Source organism: Triticum aestivum, chromosome 4D, assembly GCF_018294505.1.
Source record: "Triticum aestivum cultivar Chinese Spring chromosome 4D, IWGSC CS RefSeq v2.1, whole genome shotgun sequence".
Taxonomy (NCBI): domain Eukaryota; kingdom Viridiplantae; phylum Streptophyta; class Magnoliopsida; order Poales; family Poaceae; genus Triticum; species Triticum aestivum.
This window is the reverse complement of record NC_057805.1, coordinates 170,506,641-170,525,893: the sequence shown is the minus strand read 5'-3', so window position 1 is coordinate 170,525,893 and position 19,253 is coordinate 170,506,641. Positions and strand designations below refer to the sequence as shown.

The following is a 19,253-nucleotide window of genomic DNA, read 5'->3' as shown; positions in this document are numbered from 1 at the left end:
CGAAGTGGCGAGACGTGGTTGACGGCAACCGCAGTCGGGCGTGCGTGCGGGCGCCACGGCAGTTCCACCGCACACCCCCCAAGTGGCAACCGTTGACCGCGGAGAGGAAACCAGCGTGCGGGCGATCTCTCACATACACCACACACGCGAGTTGTCCTACGTGGCACACAAAATCAGCCAAATCGTGCCAAGATTCGTGCAAAACTCACTGGACGGCGATGGAGGCGTGTGGATGAGTTGGCTAACGCCCACACGGGCGTTAGTGTTTCCGTTAATTTTTGAAGATGCGCTTATACAAATTAAATTGATCATGTGATCAAAAGCGTGGATATCTCATCCGATGGTCGAAAAAACCGAGACACACGTCGGCTGGGCAAAAATACCACCAATCCCCTAAACCCTTCCTGTACAATCCATACTCCCCACATCCACCACACCTCCATCCATGGCCTTCTCCCCCGCTCTCCACCTCCACCACCCGCCTCGCCTCCATCACCTCCTCCTCTCCTCCAACCCTCTTTCGTCCTCTTCCTGCGCTCAATACCCATGGCTCTCCGCCTGGTCCTGCCCCCGCCGCGGCCTCCGACCGCCAGCCCCTGCTCTCGACCTCCGCCCGGAGCCCTCCCCCACCTCCGACTCCGACGACGAGGACGCCGTAGGAACTAGCCGCCATTCCGGACGCTCCACCATGTCTCTCATTCTCCGCCGCCTCAAGCGCGCGGGCTATTCACCCGAGGCCCAAACCGCCCCCTCCACCGTCTCTCAGCACCCGCGGCGGGGCTCCGTGGAGGACGTGTTCCGCGCGGACGATGGTGTGCTTCCCAACGCGCGCGGGGGATTCGACGATGACGCGGAGTCCTCGCTCGTGGACGCGCGGTTCCCGTGGGAGCGGCCGATGCCACCGCCCGAGGCGGCTGCGCGGGCCGCGAGGTCGCCGGCGTGGATGGCGGAGCTTACGCTCCCTGAACCTGAGCTTAGGCGCCTTCGGCACGCGGCGATGAGGATCAAGTCCAAGACCCAGGTGGGCGGCGCTGGGGTGACGCGGGAAATCGTGGCAAAAATCAAGGAGAAGTGGAGGACGGATGAGGTGGTCAGGGTCAAGGTCAACGGCACACCTGCGCTCAACATGCGCCTCTTCCACGAGATACTAGAGGTGTGTATTAGATTTTTACAGAATCGCTTAGCTTGCATCAAGCTTCTTTGGTACTCCAGTAGTTTAGTTTAGTTTCGTATTGGTGGAAATGCTGGATTGCTGGTACTGTTCTTACCAATTTAGTAGTTCCTTCATGCTTGAGGCGGGTTGCGGCTTGTAACTTGTATCAACTGCAAGGTGAATTAGTTTTAGGATGGGATTGTTGGTAGAATTCTTAACAATGTTGTGTGTATTTTGAACTGTGTTGGTTCGAAACTTGAGCTGTAGGTTTAGCTGCAAAATGTGACTTGGAATCTTATATGTGTTTCACTCGGCAGTTGTCCCTAAGTAATAGGAGTACTACTTAGTTGTGCTAGCTATCCTTTAAAAGCCATTTCTAAGACAAATTAGTATTGGGATATTTAGAGTGATTATCATTATTGATTCCTGTGATGTGTTTGTTATTGATACTGTTATTCACTTAGGCTAGTCATAGTGGGAAGTAACTTGGACTAGTGTCATGTATATGACACTAGCCTATGTTACCATGTTCATAGTGCAAAGTAACAAAGAAGTAGTAACATAAATGATTGCATTTATTAACTTGTAGACTCATTTATCCTTGGGAAGCGCTATGTTACAGTAACATGTTAGGTTACTCTAAGCACCTCTCTCCTCGTTAACTACTTGCACATAAGCAAATTTGCATTGGGTTGCGCTATGTTAATAGCTATGTTACTCTCACTATGACCAGCCTTATTTTACTTCTGTCCCAGAACTTTGTTAAATACTAGCCTGGTTGAGAAAAAACGGTAGGAAAATCTTATTTAATACTGAAAATTATTAAGAATATTATTCAGAAAAGGCATAATTAGTAACTTAACGATCACAGCAGTTTTAGGGCACAATAATTGTTCTTTGCCAGAATCATGCAGAAGCTTCCAAACTTCCTGAATCTTGAGCTTAGAGTGAAATCACTTGTAGAACTAAACTGAGTTAAAAGCTAGCTAACTAGTTCAAAGTCGAGTTTGGTTTATGTCCAAATGAAGACACGATATTAAATATTTTCCTTTTGGTGCAATAATATAACTCCAATAATTCATTGCACAGAAAATCAGTTATTTCACTACCAGAAGATTTACCAAATCAATGGTCAATTAGGACCTGTTAACAAGTGCAAGTAGAGAAGGCAGTATATGTTTATTCAGTATGTTGATTAGTTTTCTTCGTGCCACAGTTTGCCTAAAGCTTCACTTGTTATCTCTGCACATGACCTACTAGTTCTGGTGAATACATTTTTAGGGTTGTAGTTCTTGCCAATGCAATAACTGTTTTCTTTTCTTTGATCCTAATTAGAGAAAAACAGGGGGATTGGTAATATGGAGGTCAGGAACTTCTGTTTCTCTGTACAGGGGAGTAGCCTATGACGTACCTGAGACCACTAAGGGAACAAATAGGACTTGGCAGGATGTTGGTATGAAGTCCTCAATAAGAGGGCCTCCTATCCCTTCCTCGCTACCTAACGAGAAAGTTAATAGCATGCAAGATAGCAACGGAGGCTTGGTATCTAATACTGAGAAAGAGGAAACAATTGAAACAGTTCCAGAAATCAAATATGAAGAAGAAATTGACAGGTTGTTGGATGAGCTTGGTCCTAGATACAGCGACTGGCCTGGATCCAATCCATTACCAGTAGATGCAGATTTGCTTCCCGCAACTGTACCTGGTTACAAACCCCCTTTCAGAGTTCTGCCATATGGAGTACGGCGGTCACTCAGCCGAAAGGACACTACCAATTTGCGGCGTCTTGGTCGGGGACTGCCTCCTCACTTTTCTCTTGGTACCTTTGTTGTTTTAGTTAGCTCCTTATTTTTCTTCCTCAAGTTCTACTATCATTTGGTGATGTTTCCCCTTACTGATGAATGTTAGGGCGAAGCAGACAACTCCAAGGATTAGCAGCTGCTATGGTGAAGTTATGGGAGAGAAGTTCCATTGCAAAAATTGCTTTGAAGAGAGGAGTGCAACTTACTACCAGTGAGAGGATGGCTGAAGATATCAAAGTAAATATAGACTCTTTCATTAAAAAAATATATCAGTTTTTGTACTCCATACTTATGGAAAGCCTTTTCAGCTTAGTTAGAAATGTATTCATTGGTACTGGAAAAACCAAAGTACATATTTTTTGTGCAAATGAAACACTGCTAGACCTTTTTTCACAGATATTACACTCATTTTGCGCACCTTGAACTTTGTAATTCATTTATCAATTTTCCTATCTGAATATGTCCTGCTATATATGTGCTGACCTAGGCTGCCATGCCATAAAATGTTCGAGAATACATAGATTTTGGAGAAGGCATTAATGAATAAGAACAATCCAATCTGGGATCAAAGTATTACCATTTCCAGTCCAAAATAGATAACCTAGAAAGCACACAATCAACGTTTTAAAGCTTTACCACTAATATGCATGTAACTGTTTAGGTTTGTCACGTGAAAATGATACCACTTTTTACTTAAAGTTATTTAAGCTATTGCTCCAAGATTGTCATTTCCTTTTCAATCTTTCGTGATAAAGTTTCTGTTATATGGTATTGTTTCAGTTTTTGTGCATTTGCTTAAGACTGTAAATTTGGTCACATACCAAGTAGCCCTTCAGCTCTAGATTGGTATTGATAGCAGATGCCGCTGAGAGACGCTCATTGAACCTTCAATTGATATCTGGATGTTTTTTTGAAATGCGGTCCCTTCGGGCCCGATTCATTAAAAAAGGTAGAATAGAGTTGCCCGGTTAATTTACGGAAACCCAGGCGAAAACCGTTACAACACGCCCTCAAGAAAGGGCACCCGGCCGACCTAGCACCAACAAGACCACACACACACCGTCGAGGCTGCATGCATTGTCATTGTCATCACCTCCCAAGCAGGCGACTCCGACTTCGCCGCAGATGACCCGTCAAGACCCCTTCGAACGAACGACACATGACGACCTCGCCAGCCAAAGCCAAACAATCGACCGAAGACGTCGAGGACCGGCAGCTATGATTTTGCTGATGCGCTTACAGGAGAAAGTTGCACGCCTCGCACCGACCTAACCCAACGCAATCTCCAGAGAGCACCATCCGCTCAAACCACCCTCATGGAGTCAACGTTGTCGCACGGGCCCTCCCGCACGTAGCTCTGACTTCTCTGTCACAGTGAGAAACAAGCATAGGCACACTCGTTGGCGAACCAGACCGTCGACATCAGAAGGACAAGCCGCGACCCAGCTTTGCACGCCATCATCGTCGTTGCCACACAAGTCGCAACGCCAACCACTCGCATCAAAGGTTGGGCACCTGCCAACCGTGATGCCGTGCACGTCCAGCCCAAGGGAAGCATGGGGTAGGATCACCGGTCTTCAAAGCGACGCCCCAAAGGGGAAAACGATGCTGAGACGACGTCGTTGCCCGACCCAGATGGGTCTAGGCTTTCACCTGAAGGACAAGATCCGAGGATGGAGCGGGTCGAAGAACTCCACAGCGGTGCCTTCAAGAAGGGGAACGACGCCCGTAGACGCCGCCACCGCCAGCCGGCCAAAGTCGGGCAACGCTTGCACTCGGAGCAGATCTGACGAACACCCTCACCCAGCCGACCGAAGCCGGCCCGCACCTCTGCTGGCCCGCACACCCCTGCATAGCAACTACGCCGTGGTGACAGGGACCACCACTCGGTGCATCCGCCTCACTGCCGCCCGCCATGGTCACCGGGATGACCGCGCAGAGGCGAAACTCCAGGAAGTGGGAAGGGGGTCGCCACACCACCCCACTCGCCGGGGAGGAGCAGCCGGGACAGAGCCCGAATCTCGCCGACGAAGCTTCTGTGGCCGCCACCCACAAAAGACACCGTTTAGGAGGCCGCCAAGCCATCGGGAGCCGTCGCGCAGCCGGAGGCAGCCGCGCCGCCGGGAGCTGCCAAGACCCTGCACATCTGGAGAAGACCACCGCCGTGAGCTGGACGCGAAGGCCCGATGCACCGTGCGCCCTCCATGGCAACACCGCAGCACGCACAGAGGACCTCCCCGGCCACCACGCACGGAGCCGCCGTCCTGAAGATTGGCGCACCCAGATCCACCATGGGCCGCAGCTCTCACGCCGCGGAGAGGGGAAATGCCCCGCCGCCACCATCCCAGGGGCACGCGCGGGCTTAGCCGGCGGCGATGCAGGGGGGGGGGGGGGCAGGGGGTGGAGGCCTTGCGGCGGCGCCGCTGGGTATTAATCCAATGCTTATTGGACAGGAGGAATGGACTAGAGATAGTTTTGGTCAATAGTGTTACATGGTGGCCATTATGATCACCTTGGTAAGGTGAGCTGGAATTAGAGGAAAGGAATAGAATAGTCTGATTGACTGCGTTCATAAAACTGAACTCATGCATAACATTGGCACATCATGCATATTTTACATGATGTGGCTCGAGCTTGGCATGCTCTACATCAGTCCCGGGTTTTTGCCCCCCCCCCCCCCCCCCCCCCCCCGACGTTTTACCTGTGTACAGGTGTACAGATACAACTATAGCTCATATACCCTGCACATTTGAACCCACAGCTGCAGGTATATTTTATCCAATACAATTGTGCAGTCTCTGTTTGATATGGGAGAGCCTTGAACTTTATCAATCTTTTCACCATTTCGTTTCTCCTGTTTGTAACTAACTAATGTTTTCCTGGTCCACTCGCAGAAATTAACAGGTGGGGTAATGCTTTCAAGGAACAATGACTTTGTAGTCTTCTACAGAGGGAAAGATTTCTTGTCCACGGAACTCGCAGAGGCACTCCTCGAGAGGGAAAGTTCAATGAAGTCCCTACAAGATGAGGAGCAAGCACGGTTAAATGCAAAACTGTCATTTACTTCTAGCACTGAGGCATTTATAGAATCCACTGTAGCTGGTACTCTTGGAGAGACCCTTGAAGCTAACTCTAAATATGGAAATGAACTGGACGGTAATCACGTGGACAAGATGACTAGAACTGTAGAAGCTGCAAAGCATGCTGATCTTGTAAGGGAGTTAGAGTGGAAGCTTGCGCTTGTAAGTGATAAGACTTTGAATAGTGAGATTGCTTTGTTAGATTCTCTTGTGAACAAACCATTTTCCATAGAAAAAAAACATTCTTATTTGCCTTATCATAATCTCTTGTTTAATTTAGCTGGGCACATGAGTATAATTCAAACCATCTTAGCACAACAATTCAATAATACTCAATAAGAACATAACCTGAAAAATTGCAGTGTACTTAATTTTTCTTTTTGCAGAGTGCAGAGAACAACCTTTTAGTTGCAAGCCTACATGTACCCAACCACGCTAATGTGGTTCAAATGCTTGCGTAGTTGCATAACATGAATTGCACTGAAGATGCAATTTATGATATTTGAACTTAAATAATTCAGTTTATTTATATGCAGGCAGAGAAAAGGATAGCAAAAGCTGAACGAGTGCTTGGAAAAGTCGAGACTGCCTTGAATCCAACTGAAGATACCAAACCACCTGAAACAATAACCGATGAAGAGAGGTTCATGTTTCGGAAACTTGGTCTAAGGATGAAGGCATTTCTGCTCCTTGGTAAAATCTACTCCCTTCTACAAATATAAGATGTTCTAACTTTTTTCTGAATCAGATGTACATAGACACATTTTAGTGTGTATGTTCACTCATTTTAGTCCGTATGTACTCCATATTGAAATATCCAAAACATCTTATATTTGTGAAAGGAGGGAGTACTTACCAGTTTACTGCCACTTATTTCCTTTGATCCTGTAGTACTGGAGTTTTTTTTTCTATTCCAGTATCATTCATTTACCTGTGATTTTTTTTGGAAGGGGCAATGTCTTTTGCTCTAGTTGCTCATTTATTTTATTCCCACGAGATCTAGTCTCCTCAGATTGTCGTTATAATTATGTTTCAACTTCATATACATTCTTTTGTTTTATATATTGCCTTCACCACTTTCAGGTAGAAGAGGAGTTTTTGATGGCACAATCGAAAATATGCACTTGCACTGGAAATACAGGGAACTGGTGAAAATACTAGTGAAAGCAAAGTCTTTTGCAGATGTCAAGAGGACAGCACTATCACTTGAAGTTGAGAGTGGGGGCATTTTAGTTTCTGTGGACAAGGTCTCCAAAGGCTATGCCATTGTTGTGTTTCGTGGGAAGGACTATAAACGTCCTTCCATGCTGAGACCAAGGAATCTTTTGTCAAAGAGAAAGGCTTTAGCTCGATCCATCGAGCTACAGAGAATGGAGGTACTGTTTTGTTTCTTGGATGGTTGCGGACATTTACTAAAAACTCAACCTGCATTACAGAAGTACTCCCTCTTTAAAGAAATATAAGAGCATTTAGATCTAATGATCTAAACGCTCTTATATTTCTTTACAGAAGGAGTAGGTACTCAAAAGGAAGACATCCATTTTGTTAGAGATTCTGTTAGAGCAACTCTGTAAAGCAAACTTTCATTCATTTTCCTAAATCATATATTCCCTCCTGGAAGTTCTAGCTTTGTCCTAACTCCTAAGTTCCAACTTCTTCAAGTTTGACCAAGGGCGTGTTTGGTAACCCTCCACAACCTCAAACTCCACAACTCCACAACCCAAAACCAGCAGCCAGCTTCTCGTTAAAATTCCTGGAGTTAGACATACGTTCGCCTCGACAGCTTCTACTTCTGGTCGCTAAAGCTGTCTGACAGCCAATTACCGAAAAAGGCTTTCGCCCCGCTTTATAGATAAAGCAAACCGAATATCCAACATAAGTTCAACCCACACACACACAGAAGTAGCACAAGACAACAATAAAGGGTTCTGCTGAGGGCACAGCTCAACAAGCCCTAAAAACACACACGCCAGACCCAGCACCGGGTGGGGCAACCATAGCAGGCTAATCATGCTCGGGGGGAGGCGGCGGAAGCGGTGGGGCCAGACGAAGCGCCATCAAGCGGAGGTCGGCGATGATGGTGTTGATGGCGTTTCGATCGGAGGGGCGGCTAAGCGGCCGCCAGAGCTGCAGGAAACCACACATTTTAAAGACAGCGTCAGTAGAGCGTCAAAGGGGAACACGCTGAATCACAAGCTTATCGCGGACCGTCCAGAGAGTCCACACTAGCACCCCAATGGTCATCCACCTAATGTGGCGGGCCGACGGGGGGACGGACTGGATCTCCGCGAAGAGGTCGGGGACGTTGGTATGGCACCAATGACCGCCAACGGCTTCGCGGAAGCAACTCCAAAGGAATTGGGCCGTGACACACGCAAAGAAGATGTGGTTCGAGTCCTCCACGGTGTCGCATAAGGGGCACATCCCATCCCCAGGACCATTACGTTTGAGCACCTCCACCCCAGAAGGTACCCTGCCTCTAATCCACTGCCACAAGAATATCCTGATCTTGAGTGGCAGTTTGATGGCCCAGACAGCCGTGATAGCATCTGGGGCCGTCGACGGGGCGTTGGCCTGGTATGAGGACTTAGTGGAGAAGCGGCCTGAGGGCTCCAGGTGCCAAGATATGCTGTTCGAAGTACTCACTCGAGCATGTCCTCCCAGGCAGCAACATCTGGGGGCCGAAGCTGGAGAGCTCCCGAACACGCCCCAAGTCTACAGAAAAATATATGAACATCTACTTTATATTTTCATCCTACCACCTGCGTCTCATATACTATCATGTGGTAGTATATATACTACTTCATCATTTTAAGTATGTTCATATACTATATCTAAGATTTTCTAAAACAAGTTATATGAAAAAATTGCACGTGAGTCCATATATTTTAGTATATTTATAAATACCTGTATATTTATACATGTAAAACAATAGTCTATATGTATGCATATATGTGTATATTTGATGTTGTAGATATTAGCATATTTTCTATATGCTTGGTCAAACTTAAAGAAGTTTGACTTGGCACATACTAGAACTTCAAGTAATCTGGAACGGAGGGCTAATATCATTCTTTTCTCTTTGTGGCAGGCCTTGAGTCGTCACATTGGAAAGTTAAACAGAAGGGTGAATCAGCTCAGATCCGAACTAGTACGTAGAGTATCCAACTGATTCAGTTGTGACAAAATCATCATTTTCCAGATGCATGTCATGATGACAAATGTTCTCGATTTTCAGGTCCAAGTAGAAGATGCGAAGGGCCAAGGAGACGAGGAGCTGTATGCTAAACTAGATTCTGCGTATTCGAGCGAGGATGAAGATGTAGAGGTGAGTTTATTTCATCCATCGAACCATGTGCCAATGGTTTCTTTGAAACCTGTAACCGCCCACCCTTTTCTATGTAGGACGAGGATGATGAGGCTTATCTCAGGAGCTTTGACAACCCAATTGTCAGGGCAACCGTTGATGAAAATGAAACCGCCATCGCGGACAGTGAGTCTAGTTATAGCAATGACGATGATTCCGCTGAAGATAATGGCGACTGCGATGAAGATGAAGTTAATGGTGTGGAATATTCAGACTATGACGACGATGAAGACTGTGAGCCCGCTGTAATTTCTGCTGGTGATTTCCAGCGTAACTTGTATTCGGGTTGTTCTGACGGTGACCGACTGCCTAGAAGAAGGGGATGAATCAGACGAAAGATGTAGCGATCTAGAGAACATTTTAGAAAGTCATCGCACCATACAGGGATCGCCCTTCCGAGCTGACCAAGCCATGTAGCTAGACAATCCTGTACAGTGAGTAAATAACGAGTATTTCACTTGGTCTAGTTCATCTTGTTTTAAAAAAAATATAAAAAGGAATAGAAAATAAAATGATTCAAGAAGAGTTAGAATGGCCCGTCACAAATGCACAAATAGGTAGCAACTCCCTCGCCAAGCTGAAGTTTCGATGAAGATTCCCAAGCTGAAGAAGTCACTCTTTGAGATCAAGGAGCATATCAAGAAGACCAAGACTCAGGGCCAAGTTGACCAGTTTGGCTAAGAGGAAGAACAAGACATAGCACTAAAAGCAGCCTTTGCCAGCAAGGCGAAGGCCCGACAAGCCCACAGGCCAGCAAGCCCCCGCCAACTACTAGCGCTCCACCTCACTCCCTAGCTGGTCGCTGATCGGTGAGGTGTCGAGCCCGCAGGTAGTTAGGTGGAGTTTGCCGACACGTGTCAGCACGCCGGAAGAAAGATTACCTTTATCGACACCCGTCCAAATGGCGTGTCACGTTAATAGGAGTTAGCTAGGTAAGCGGTGCAACAACATTGGCGGGGCTTCTCCTCCATGCGACACCTAACGATGCATTAAATGCTTCTTGTCCTAACTAGCAGAGTTAGGTATGATAGCACTAGTTGCTATCTAATCATTATGTAATTACCTTTTGCCACTGTGGTAACCCCTTGGGCTATAAAAGGAGGGCTATGGCAACCTTTACAAGTGTTCGAACCCATTCAAACCCCACACACACTTGCTCGTGTAGCTGCCTTCTCCTGGTGCCTTGCTGGGGAAAGCGCTCCTTGTACTTGTGCTCCTGCATTCTCAATACACCAAAGCAGGAGTAGGGTGTTACACCTCAAAGGTGGCCCGAACCTGGGTAAACATTGTGTGCTCTCTGTTAGTCCTGCTCTTTGCGGTGCATACCATAGTCGAACCACAAAAGGGGTTGAATCACCCCATAGATAGTCGTTCCACGCCGACAACATCTCAATTTTAAATGCGTTCGGGCTTGTTCATTCTATATTTTCGCCCGTGATAATTTGACCTGTGTGGTTTGTCGATTAATCGAGGGCCAGTGACCAGAAGTGAACAATACAAAGTGCGACCTGACACGTATGCCACTTGAAACGATTTTTTTGTGGAGAGAAAAAAAATTACTCCACTATATAGGCAGGAGCCTCCGCGCTTGCTTGCTAGTGTTGCTCTGTTCGCACACTCTCGTCCTCTCTAGATCTAAACACGACAGCGGTGGCCACACTCTCTCTGCTCACCGCTGGTCACAGATCCGGCCGGATCCCCTTCGTCGGGGAAGGTGAGAAGGTGCAACGTTCATGTGGTCATCATTGGCGACGGCTCTGACCCACTGCCGGCGTGTCCCGATCAGTGTGCCTTGTCGTTCTCTCCCACACAGCGCCGACTAGGGAGGGCCTCCGACCCCTTCTTCCTCGCTGCCGTAGTGTGGGTAGATCCGGCCTCCCGCCGCCTACCTAGACACATCCCGACGACCCTCAGGTATAACTTCCTTCGAAACCGACCTTGCTCTACTGCCACACCTACTCACATTGCTGCATGTGTATCTTTTTCTACTCCTTAGCCCCCCTTGTAGATAGGATCGATCAGTTGTTCGAAAACCACCTAAATTTTTACTATTAAGAGGTAAAACTACTTCATGCTGTCAAATCTAGTACTTGGTTCAAACAGGGAAGAGAGGGTGGGGGGGGAGGTGGGGGAGTTGTATCCTGAATCTAGGTCTTGGTTGTAAGAGGAAAGAATGACGGCGAAAAGTCGCAGAGACTGGCTATCCAACTGGTCTCTTGGTCTAAGAGGGAAATAAACGGAAACACAGTACAAACTCAATATAGAACCGATCTATTGGTTGAAAAAGGGAAGGAAGTGGGGACTGGGGGACAAGTCAACAGAGTATGTCCAGCACAAGATTTGCTGCACTCACATAGTAAAAGGTGGCTACACTGAACAAAAATGGGACCAACCCAGATATCCTATTTGGATGTTTGTTGCCATGAGCCCGTCTAATCTAATGCCATTGGTAAATGGTAGCAATCCCACTGTTAAAGTAAGGACACGTTAAACCAATGTTGTTTTCAATGTAATGCCTCCAGTAATATGAATCAATGGCACTGTTTTCCATGTCATGCTAGATTTCCCATTAAGATAAGTAAGTTGCTTCTTTTCGTTAGAAATGCAACTGTGTTGGTCTGCCTACTCTCTCGTGCCCTTTTAAAAACTCTTTAGTAGCTGTTAATCTAATGTTGCTGGTTAAATGAAGCAAGGACAACATTATAGTAATGTCATATTTAACAGTTATCATAGTTAATCTTTAATGCCCACACTAATATCTAGCAATGTTGCTGCTTTATAAATTGCTACTGTCCTTGTATGATTGCCATTCTGATAAGGAACCTACTTCTTTTTATTTGATGTATGTTTCATCACTTGTTAGTCACCCTCCTTTTCCACCTTTTTGTGTAAACAGAGATATACATTTCACCTCGTTGAACTCTGCAGGTAATCTCCTCCAACAGTTAATTAGCTGTCATCGTCACCATAATGGTACTTCCCACATATTTGTGTCATGAACATGGATGCTCGATCTTAGTTGAACTGCACAAAAGGATATCCAAATTATAGTTGCACATTCCACGAGCTTCACGACCAACCTTGATGTTTCTCAATTTTATTGCAACTAATGAAGATGAAGCTGCCAGCTCATGGGACCAAGTACTTGCTAACTGCATGATGCAACCATTGCTTCATTTTATGTGAACTGCACAAAAACGCCGCATGAATTGAATCATCCATGTTGGTGACTGGTGTCATACCTTCTACGATGGCGTTGACTGCAAATATGGTTCCCATGACGAGGTATGTTCCTTTTTGGCACTACCATTTGTGAAGGAAATATGCCCTAGAGGCAATAATAAAGTTATTATTTATTTCCTTATATCATGATAAATGTTTATTATTCATGCTAGAATTGTATTAACCAGAAACGTAATACTTGTGTGAATACATAGACAAACAGAGTGTCACTAGTATGCCTCTACTTGACTAGCTCGTTGATCAAAGATGGTTATGTTTCCTAGCCATTGACATGAGTGTAATTTGATTAACGGGATCACATCATTAGGAGAATGATGTGATTGACTTGACCCATTCCGTTAGCTTAGCACTCGATCGTTTAGTATTCTGCTATTGCTTTCTTCATGACTTATACATGTTCCTATGACTATGAGATTATGCAACTCCCGTTTACCGGAGGAACACTTTGTGTGCTACCAAACGTCACAACGTAACTGGGTGATTATAAAGGTGCTCTACAGGTGTCTCCGAAGGTACTTGTTGGGTTGGCGTATTTCGAGATTAGGATTTGTCACTCCGATTGTCGGAGAGGTATCTCTGGGCCCACTCGGTAATGCACATCACTATAAGCCTTGCAAGCATTGCAACTAATGAGTTAGTTGCGGGATGATGTATTACGGAACGAGTAAAGAGACTTGCCGGTAACGAGATTGAACTAGGTATTAAGATACCGACGATCGAATCTCGGGCAAGTAACATACCGATGACAAAGGGAACAACGTATGTTGTTATGCGGTTTGACCGATAAAGATCTTCGTAGAATATGTAGGAGCCAATATGAGCATCCAGGTTCCGCTATTGGTTATTGACCGGAGACGTGTCTCGGTCATGTCTACATAGTTCTCGAACCCGTAGGGTCCGCACGCTTAAAGTTCGATGACGGTTATATTATGAGTTTATGTGTTTTGATGTACCGAAGATAGTTCGGAGTCCCGGATGTGATCACGGACATGACGAGGAGTCTCGAAATGGTCGAGACATAAAGATTGATATATTGGAAGCCTATATTTGGATATCGGAAGTGTTCCGGGTGAAATCGGGATTTTACCGGAGTACCGGGGGTTACCGGAACCCCCCCGGGGGTTTAATGGGCCAAGATGGGCCTTAGTGGAGAAGAGGAGGGGCGGCCAGGGCAGGCCGCGCGCCCCCTCCCCCTCTAGTCCGAATTGGACAAGGAGGGGGGCGGCGCCCCCCTTTCCTTCCTCTCTCCCTCCTCCTTCCCCCTTCTCCTACTCCAACTAGGAAAGGGGGAGTCCTACTCCCGGTGGGAGTAGGACTCCTCCCTGGCGCGCCTCCTCCTGGCCGGCCGCCTCTCCCCCCTTGCTCCTTTATATACGGGGCAGGGGGCACCTCTAGACACAACAATTGATCCTTGATCTCTTAGCCGTGTGCGGTGCCCCCCTCCACCATAATCCACCTCGATAATATCGTAGCGGTGCTTAGGCGAAGCCCTGCGTCGGTAGAACATCATCATCGTCACCACGCCGTCGTGCTGACGGAACTCTCCCTCAAAGCTCGGCTGGATCGGAGTTCGAGGGACGTCATCGAGCTGAACGTGTGCTGAACTCGGAGGTGCCGTACGTTCGGTACTTGATCGGTCGGATCGTGAAGACGTACGACTACATCAACCGCGTTGTGCTAACGCTTCCGCTTTCGGTCTACGAGGGTACGTGGACACACTCTCCCCTCTCGTTGCTATGCATCACCATGATCTTGTGTGTGCGTAGGAATTTTTTTGAAATTACTACGTTCCCCAACAGTGGCATCCGAGCCTGGTTTTATGCGTAGATGTTATATGCATGAGTAGAACACAAGTGAGTTGTGGGCGATATAAGTCATACTGCTTACCAACATGTCATACTTTGGTTCGGGGCGGTATTGTTGGATGAAGCGGCCCGGACCGACATTACACGTACGCTTACGCGAGACTGGTTCTACCGACGTGCTTTGCACACAGGTGGCTGGCGGGTGTCAGTTTCTCCAACTTTAGTTGAACCGAGTGTGGCTACGCCCGGTCCTTGAGAAGGTTAAAACATCACTAACTTGACAAACTATCGTTGTGGTTTTGATGCGTAGGTAAGAACGGTTCTTGCTCAGCCCGTAGCAACCACGTAAAACTTGCAACAACAAAGTAGAGGACGTCTAACTTGTTTTTGCAGGGCATGTTGTGATGTGATATGGTCAAGGCATGATGCTATATTTTATTGTATGAGATGATCATGTTTTGTAACCGAGTTATCGGCAACTGGCAGGAGCCATATGGTTGTCGCTTTATTGTATGCAATGCAATCGCCCTGTAATGCTTTACTTTATCACTAAGCGGTAGCGATAGTCGTAGAAGCATAAGTTGGCGAGACGACAACGATGCTACGATGGAGATCAAGGTGTCGCGCCGGTGACGATGGTGATCATGACGGTGCTTCGGAGATGGAGATCACAAGCACAAGATGATGATGGCCATATCATATCACTTATATTGATTGCATGTGATGTTTATCTTTTATGCATCTTATCTTGCTTTGATTGACGGTAGCATTATAAGATGATCTCTCACTAAATTATCAAGGTATAAGTGTTCTCCCTGAGTATGCACCGTTGCGAAAGTTCTTCGTGCTGAGACACCACGTGATGATCGGGTGTGATAGGCTCTACGTTCAAATACAACGGGTGCAAAACAGTTGCACACGCGGAATACTCAGGTTAAACTTGACGAGCCTAGCATATGCAGATATGGCCTCGGAACACTGAGACCGAAAGGTCGAGCGTGAATCATATAGTAGATATGATCAACATAGTGATGTTCACCATTGAAACTACTCCATCTCACGTGATGATCGGACATGGTTTAGTTGATTTGGATCACGTGATCACTTAGAGGATTAGAGGGATGTCTATCTAAGTGGGAGTTCTTAAGTAATATGATTAATTGAACTTAAATTTATCATGAACTTAGTACCTGATAGTATTTTGCTTGTCTATGTTGATTGTAGATAGATGGCCCGTGCTGTTGTTCCGTTGAATTTTAATGCGTTCCTTGAGAAAGCAAAGTTGAAAGATGATGGTAGCAATTACACGGACTGGGTCCGTAACTTGAGGATTATCCTCATTGCTGCACAGAAGAATTACGTCCTGGAAGCACCGCTAGGTGCCAGACCTGCTGCAGGAGCAACACCAGATGTTATGAACGTCTGGCAGAGCAAAGCTGATGACTACTCGATAGTTCAGTGTGCCATGCTTTACGGCTTAGAACCGGGACTTCAACGACGTTTTGAACGTCATGGAGCATATGAGATGTTCCAGGAGTTGAAGTTAATATTTCAAGCAAATGCCCGGATTGAGAGATATGAAGTCTCCAATAAGTTCTACAGCTGTAAGATGGAGGAGAATAGTTCTGTCAGTGAGCATATACTCAGAATGTCTGGGTATAACAATCACTTGATTCAACTGGGAGTTAATCTTCCGGATGATAGCGTCATTGACAGAATTCTTCAATCACTGCCACCAAGCTACAAGAGCTTCGTGATGAACTATAACATGCAAGGGATGGATAAGACGATTCCCGAGCTCTTCGCAATGCTAAAGGCTGCGGAGGTAGAAATCAAGAAGGAGCATCAAGTGTTGATGGTCAACAAGACCACCAGTTTCAAGAAAAAGGGCAAAGGGAAGAAGAAGGGGAACTTCAAGAAGAACAGCAAACAAGTTGCTGCTCAGGAGAAGAAACCCAAGTCTGGACCTAAGCCTGAGACTGAGTGCTTCTACTGCAAACAGACTGGTCACTGGAAGCGGAACTGCCCCAAGTATTTGGCGGATAAGAAGGATGGCAAGGTGAACAAAGGTATATGTGATATACATGTTATTGATGTGTACCTTACTAATGCTCGCAGTAGCACCTGGGTATTTGATACTGGTTCTGTTGCTAATATTTGCAACTCGAAACAGGGACTACGGATTAAGCGAAGATTGGCTAAGGACGAGGTGACGATGCGCGTGGGAAATGGTTCCAAAGTCGATGTGATCGCGGTCGGCACGCTACCTCTACATCTACCTTCGGGATTAGTTTTAGACCTGAATAATTGTTATTTGGTGCCAGCGTTGAGCATGAACATTATATCTGGATCTTGTTTGATGCGAGACGGTTATTCATTTAAATCAGAGAATAATGGTTGTTCTATTTATATGAGTAATATCTTTTATGGTCATGCACCCTTGAAGAGTGGTCTATTTTTGTTGAATCTCGATAGTAGTGATACACATATTCATAATATTGAAGCCAAAAGATGCAGAGTTGATAATGATAGTGCAACTTATTTGTGGCACTGCCGTTTAGGTCATATTGGTGTAAAGCGCATGAAGAAACTCCATACTGATGGACTTTTGGAACCACTTGATTATGAATCACTTGGTACTTGCGAACCGTGCCTCATGGGCAAGATGACTAAAACGCCGTTCTCCGGAACTATGGAGCGAGCAACAGATTTGTTGGAAATCATACATACAGATGTATGTGGTCCGATGAATGTTGAGGCTCGCGGCGGGTATCGTTATTTTCTCACCTTCACAGATGATTTAAGAAGATATGGGTATATCTACTTAATGAAACATAAGTCTGAAACATTTGAAAAGTTCAAAGAATTTCAGAGTGAAATGGAAAATCATCGTAACAAGAAAATAAAGTTTCTACGATCTGATCGTGGAGGAGAATATTTGAGTTACGAGTTTGGTCTTCATTTAAAACAATGCGGAATAGTTTCGCAACTCACGCCACCCGGAACACCACAACGTAATGGTGTGTCCGAACGTCGTAATCGTACTTTACTAGATATGGTGCGATCTATGATGTCTCTTACTGATTTACCGCTATCTTTTTGGGGTTATGCTTTAGAGACGGCTGCATTCACGTTAAATAGGGCACCATCAAAATCCGTTGAGACGACGCCTTATGAACTGTGGTTTGGCAAGAAACCAAAGTTGTCGTTTCTTAAAGTTTGGGGCTGCGATGCTTATGTGAAAAAGCTTCAACCTGATAAGCTCGAACCCAAATTGGAGAAATGTGTCTTCATAGGATACCCAAAGGAAACTGTTGGGTACACCTTCTATCACAGATCTGAAGGCAAGACTTTTGTTGCTAAATTTGGATCCTTTCTAGAGAAGGAGTTTCTCTCGAAAGAAGTGAGTGGGAGGAAAGTAGAACTTGATGAGGTAACTGTACCTGCTCCCTTATTGGAAAGTAGTTCATCACAGAAACCGGTTCCTGTGACACCTACACCAATTAGTGAGGAAGTTAATGATGATGATCATGAAACTTCAGATCAAGTTGTTACTGAACCTCGTAGGTCAACCAGAGTAAGATCCGCACCAGAGTGGTACGGTAATCCTGTTCTGGAGGTTATGTTACTAGACCATGACGAACCTACGAACTATGAAGAAGCGATGGTGAGCCCAGATTCCGCAAAATGGCTTGAGGCCATGAAATCTGAGATGGGATCCATGTATGAGAACAAAGTGTGGACTTTGGTTGACTTGCCCGATGATCGGCAAGCCATTGAGAATAAATGGATCTTCAAGAAGAAGACTGACGCTGACGGTAATGTTACTGTCTATAAAGCTCGACTTGTTGCAAAAGGTTTTCGACAAGTTCAAGGGATTGACTACGATGAGACTTTCTCACCCGTAGCGATGCTTAAGTCTGTCCGAATCATGTTAGCAATTGCCGCATTTTATGATTATGAAATTTGGCAAATAGATGTAAAAACTGCATTCCTGAATGGATTTCTGGAAGAAGAGTTGTATATGATGCAACCGGAAGGTTTTGTCGATCCAAAGGGAGCTAACAAAGTGTGCAAGCTCTAGCGATCCATTTATGGACTGGTGCAAGCCTCTCGGAGTTGGAATAAACGCTTTGATAGTGTGATCAAAGCATATGGTTTTATACAGACTTTTGGAGAAGCCTGTATTTACAAGAAAGTGAGTGGGAGCTCTGTAGCATTTCTGATATTATATGTGGATGACATATTGCTGATTGGAAATGATATAGAATTTCTGGATAGCATAAAGGGATACTTGAATAAGATTTTTTCAATGAAGGACCTCGGTGAAGCTGCTTATATATTGGGCATCAAGATCTATAGAGATAGATCAATACGCTTAATTGGACTTTCACAAAGCACATACCTTGACAAAGTTTTGAAGAAGTTCAAAATGGATCAAGCAAAGAAAGGGTTTTTCCTGTGTTACAAGGTGTGAAGTTGAGTAAGACTCAATGCCCGACCACTGAAGAAGATAGAGAGAAGATGAAAGATGTTCCCTATGCTTCAGCCATAGGCTCTATCATGTATGCAATGCTGTGTACCAGACCTGATGTGTGCCTTGCTATAAGTTTAGCAGGGAGGTACCAAAGTAATCCAGGAGTGGATCACTGGAAAACGGTCAAGAACATCCTGAAATACCTGAAAAGGACTAAGGATATGTTTCTCGTTTATGAAGGTGACAAAGAGCTAGTCGTAAATGGTTACGTCGATGCAAGCTTTGCCACTGATTCGGATGATTCTAAATCGCAAACCGGATATGTA

General features: G+C 45.7%; 1 protein-coding gene across 2 annotated transcripts; it reads left to right on the top strand.

Annotated features, from left to right (window-relative positions):
• Positions 1 to 399: 399 nt before the first annotated feature.
• LOC123097081 (CRM-domain containing factor CFM3, chloroplastic/mitochondrial) lies at positions 400 to 9,868 on the top strand. Of its 2 annotated transcripts, none has more exons than XM_044518848.1 (9): positions 400 to 1,153; positions 2,489 to 2,942; positions 3,062 to 3,192; positions 5,850 to 6,197; positions 6,572 to 6,728; positions 7,119 to 7,411; positions 9,127 to 9,186; positions 9,274 to 9,363; positions 9,441 to 9,868. In XM_044518848.1, exons 1-9 carry the CDS (start codon positions 446 to 448, stop codon positions 9,726 to 9,728), a joined length of 2,529 nt encoding a protein of 842 aa, XP_044374783.1. In that variant the 5' UTR covers positions 400 to 445; the 3' UTR covers positions 9,729 to 9,868. The 2 variants fall into 2 exon arrangements, with proteins under 2 accessions (XP_044374783.1, XP_044374782.1); XM_044518847.1 differs by having other exon boundaries at positions 401 to 1,153; positions 2,489 to 2,972.
• Positions 9,869 to 19,253: the final 9,385 nt, after the last annotated feature.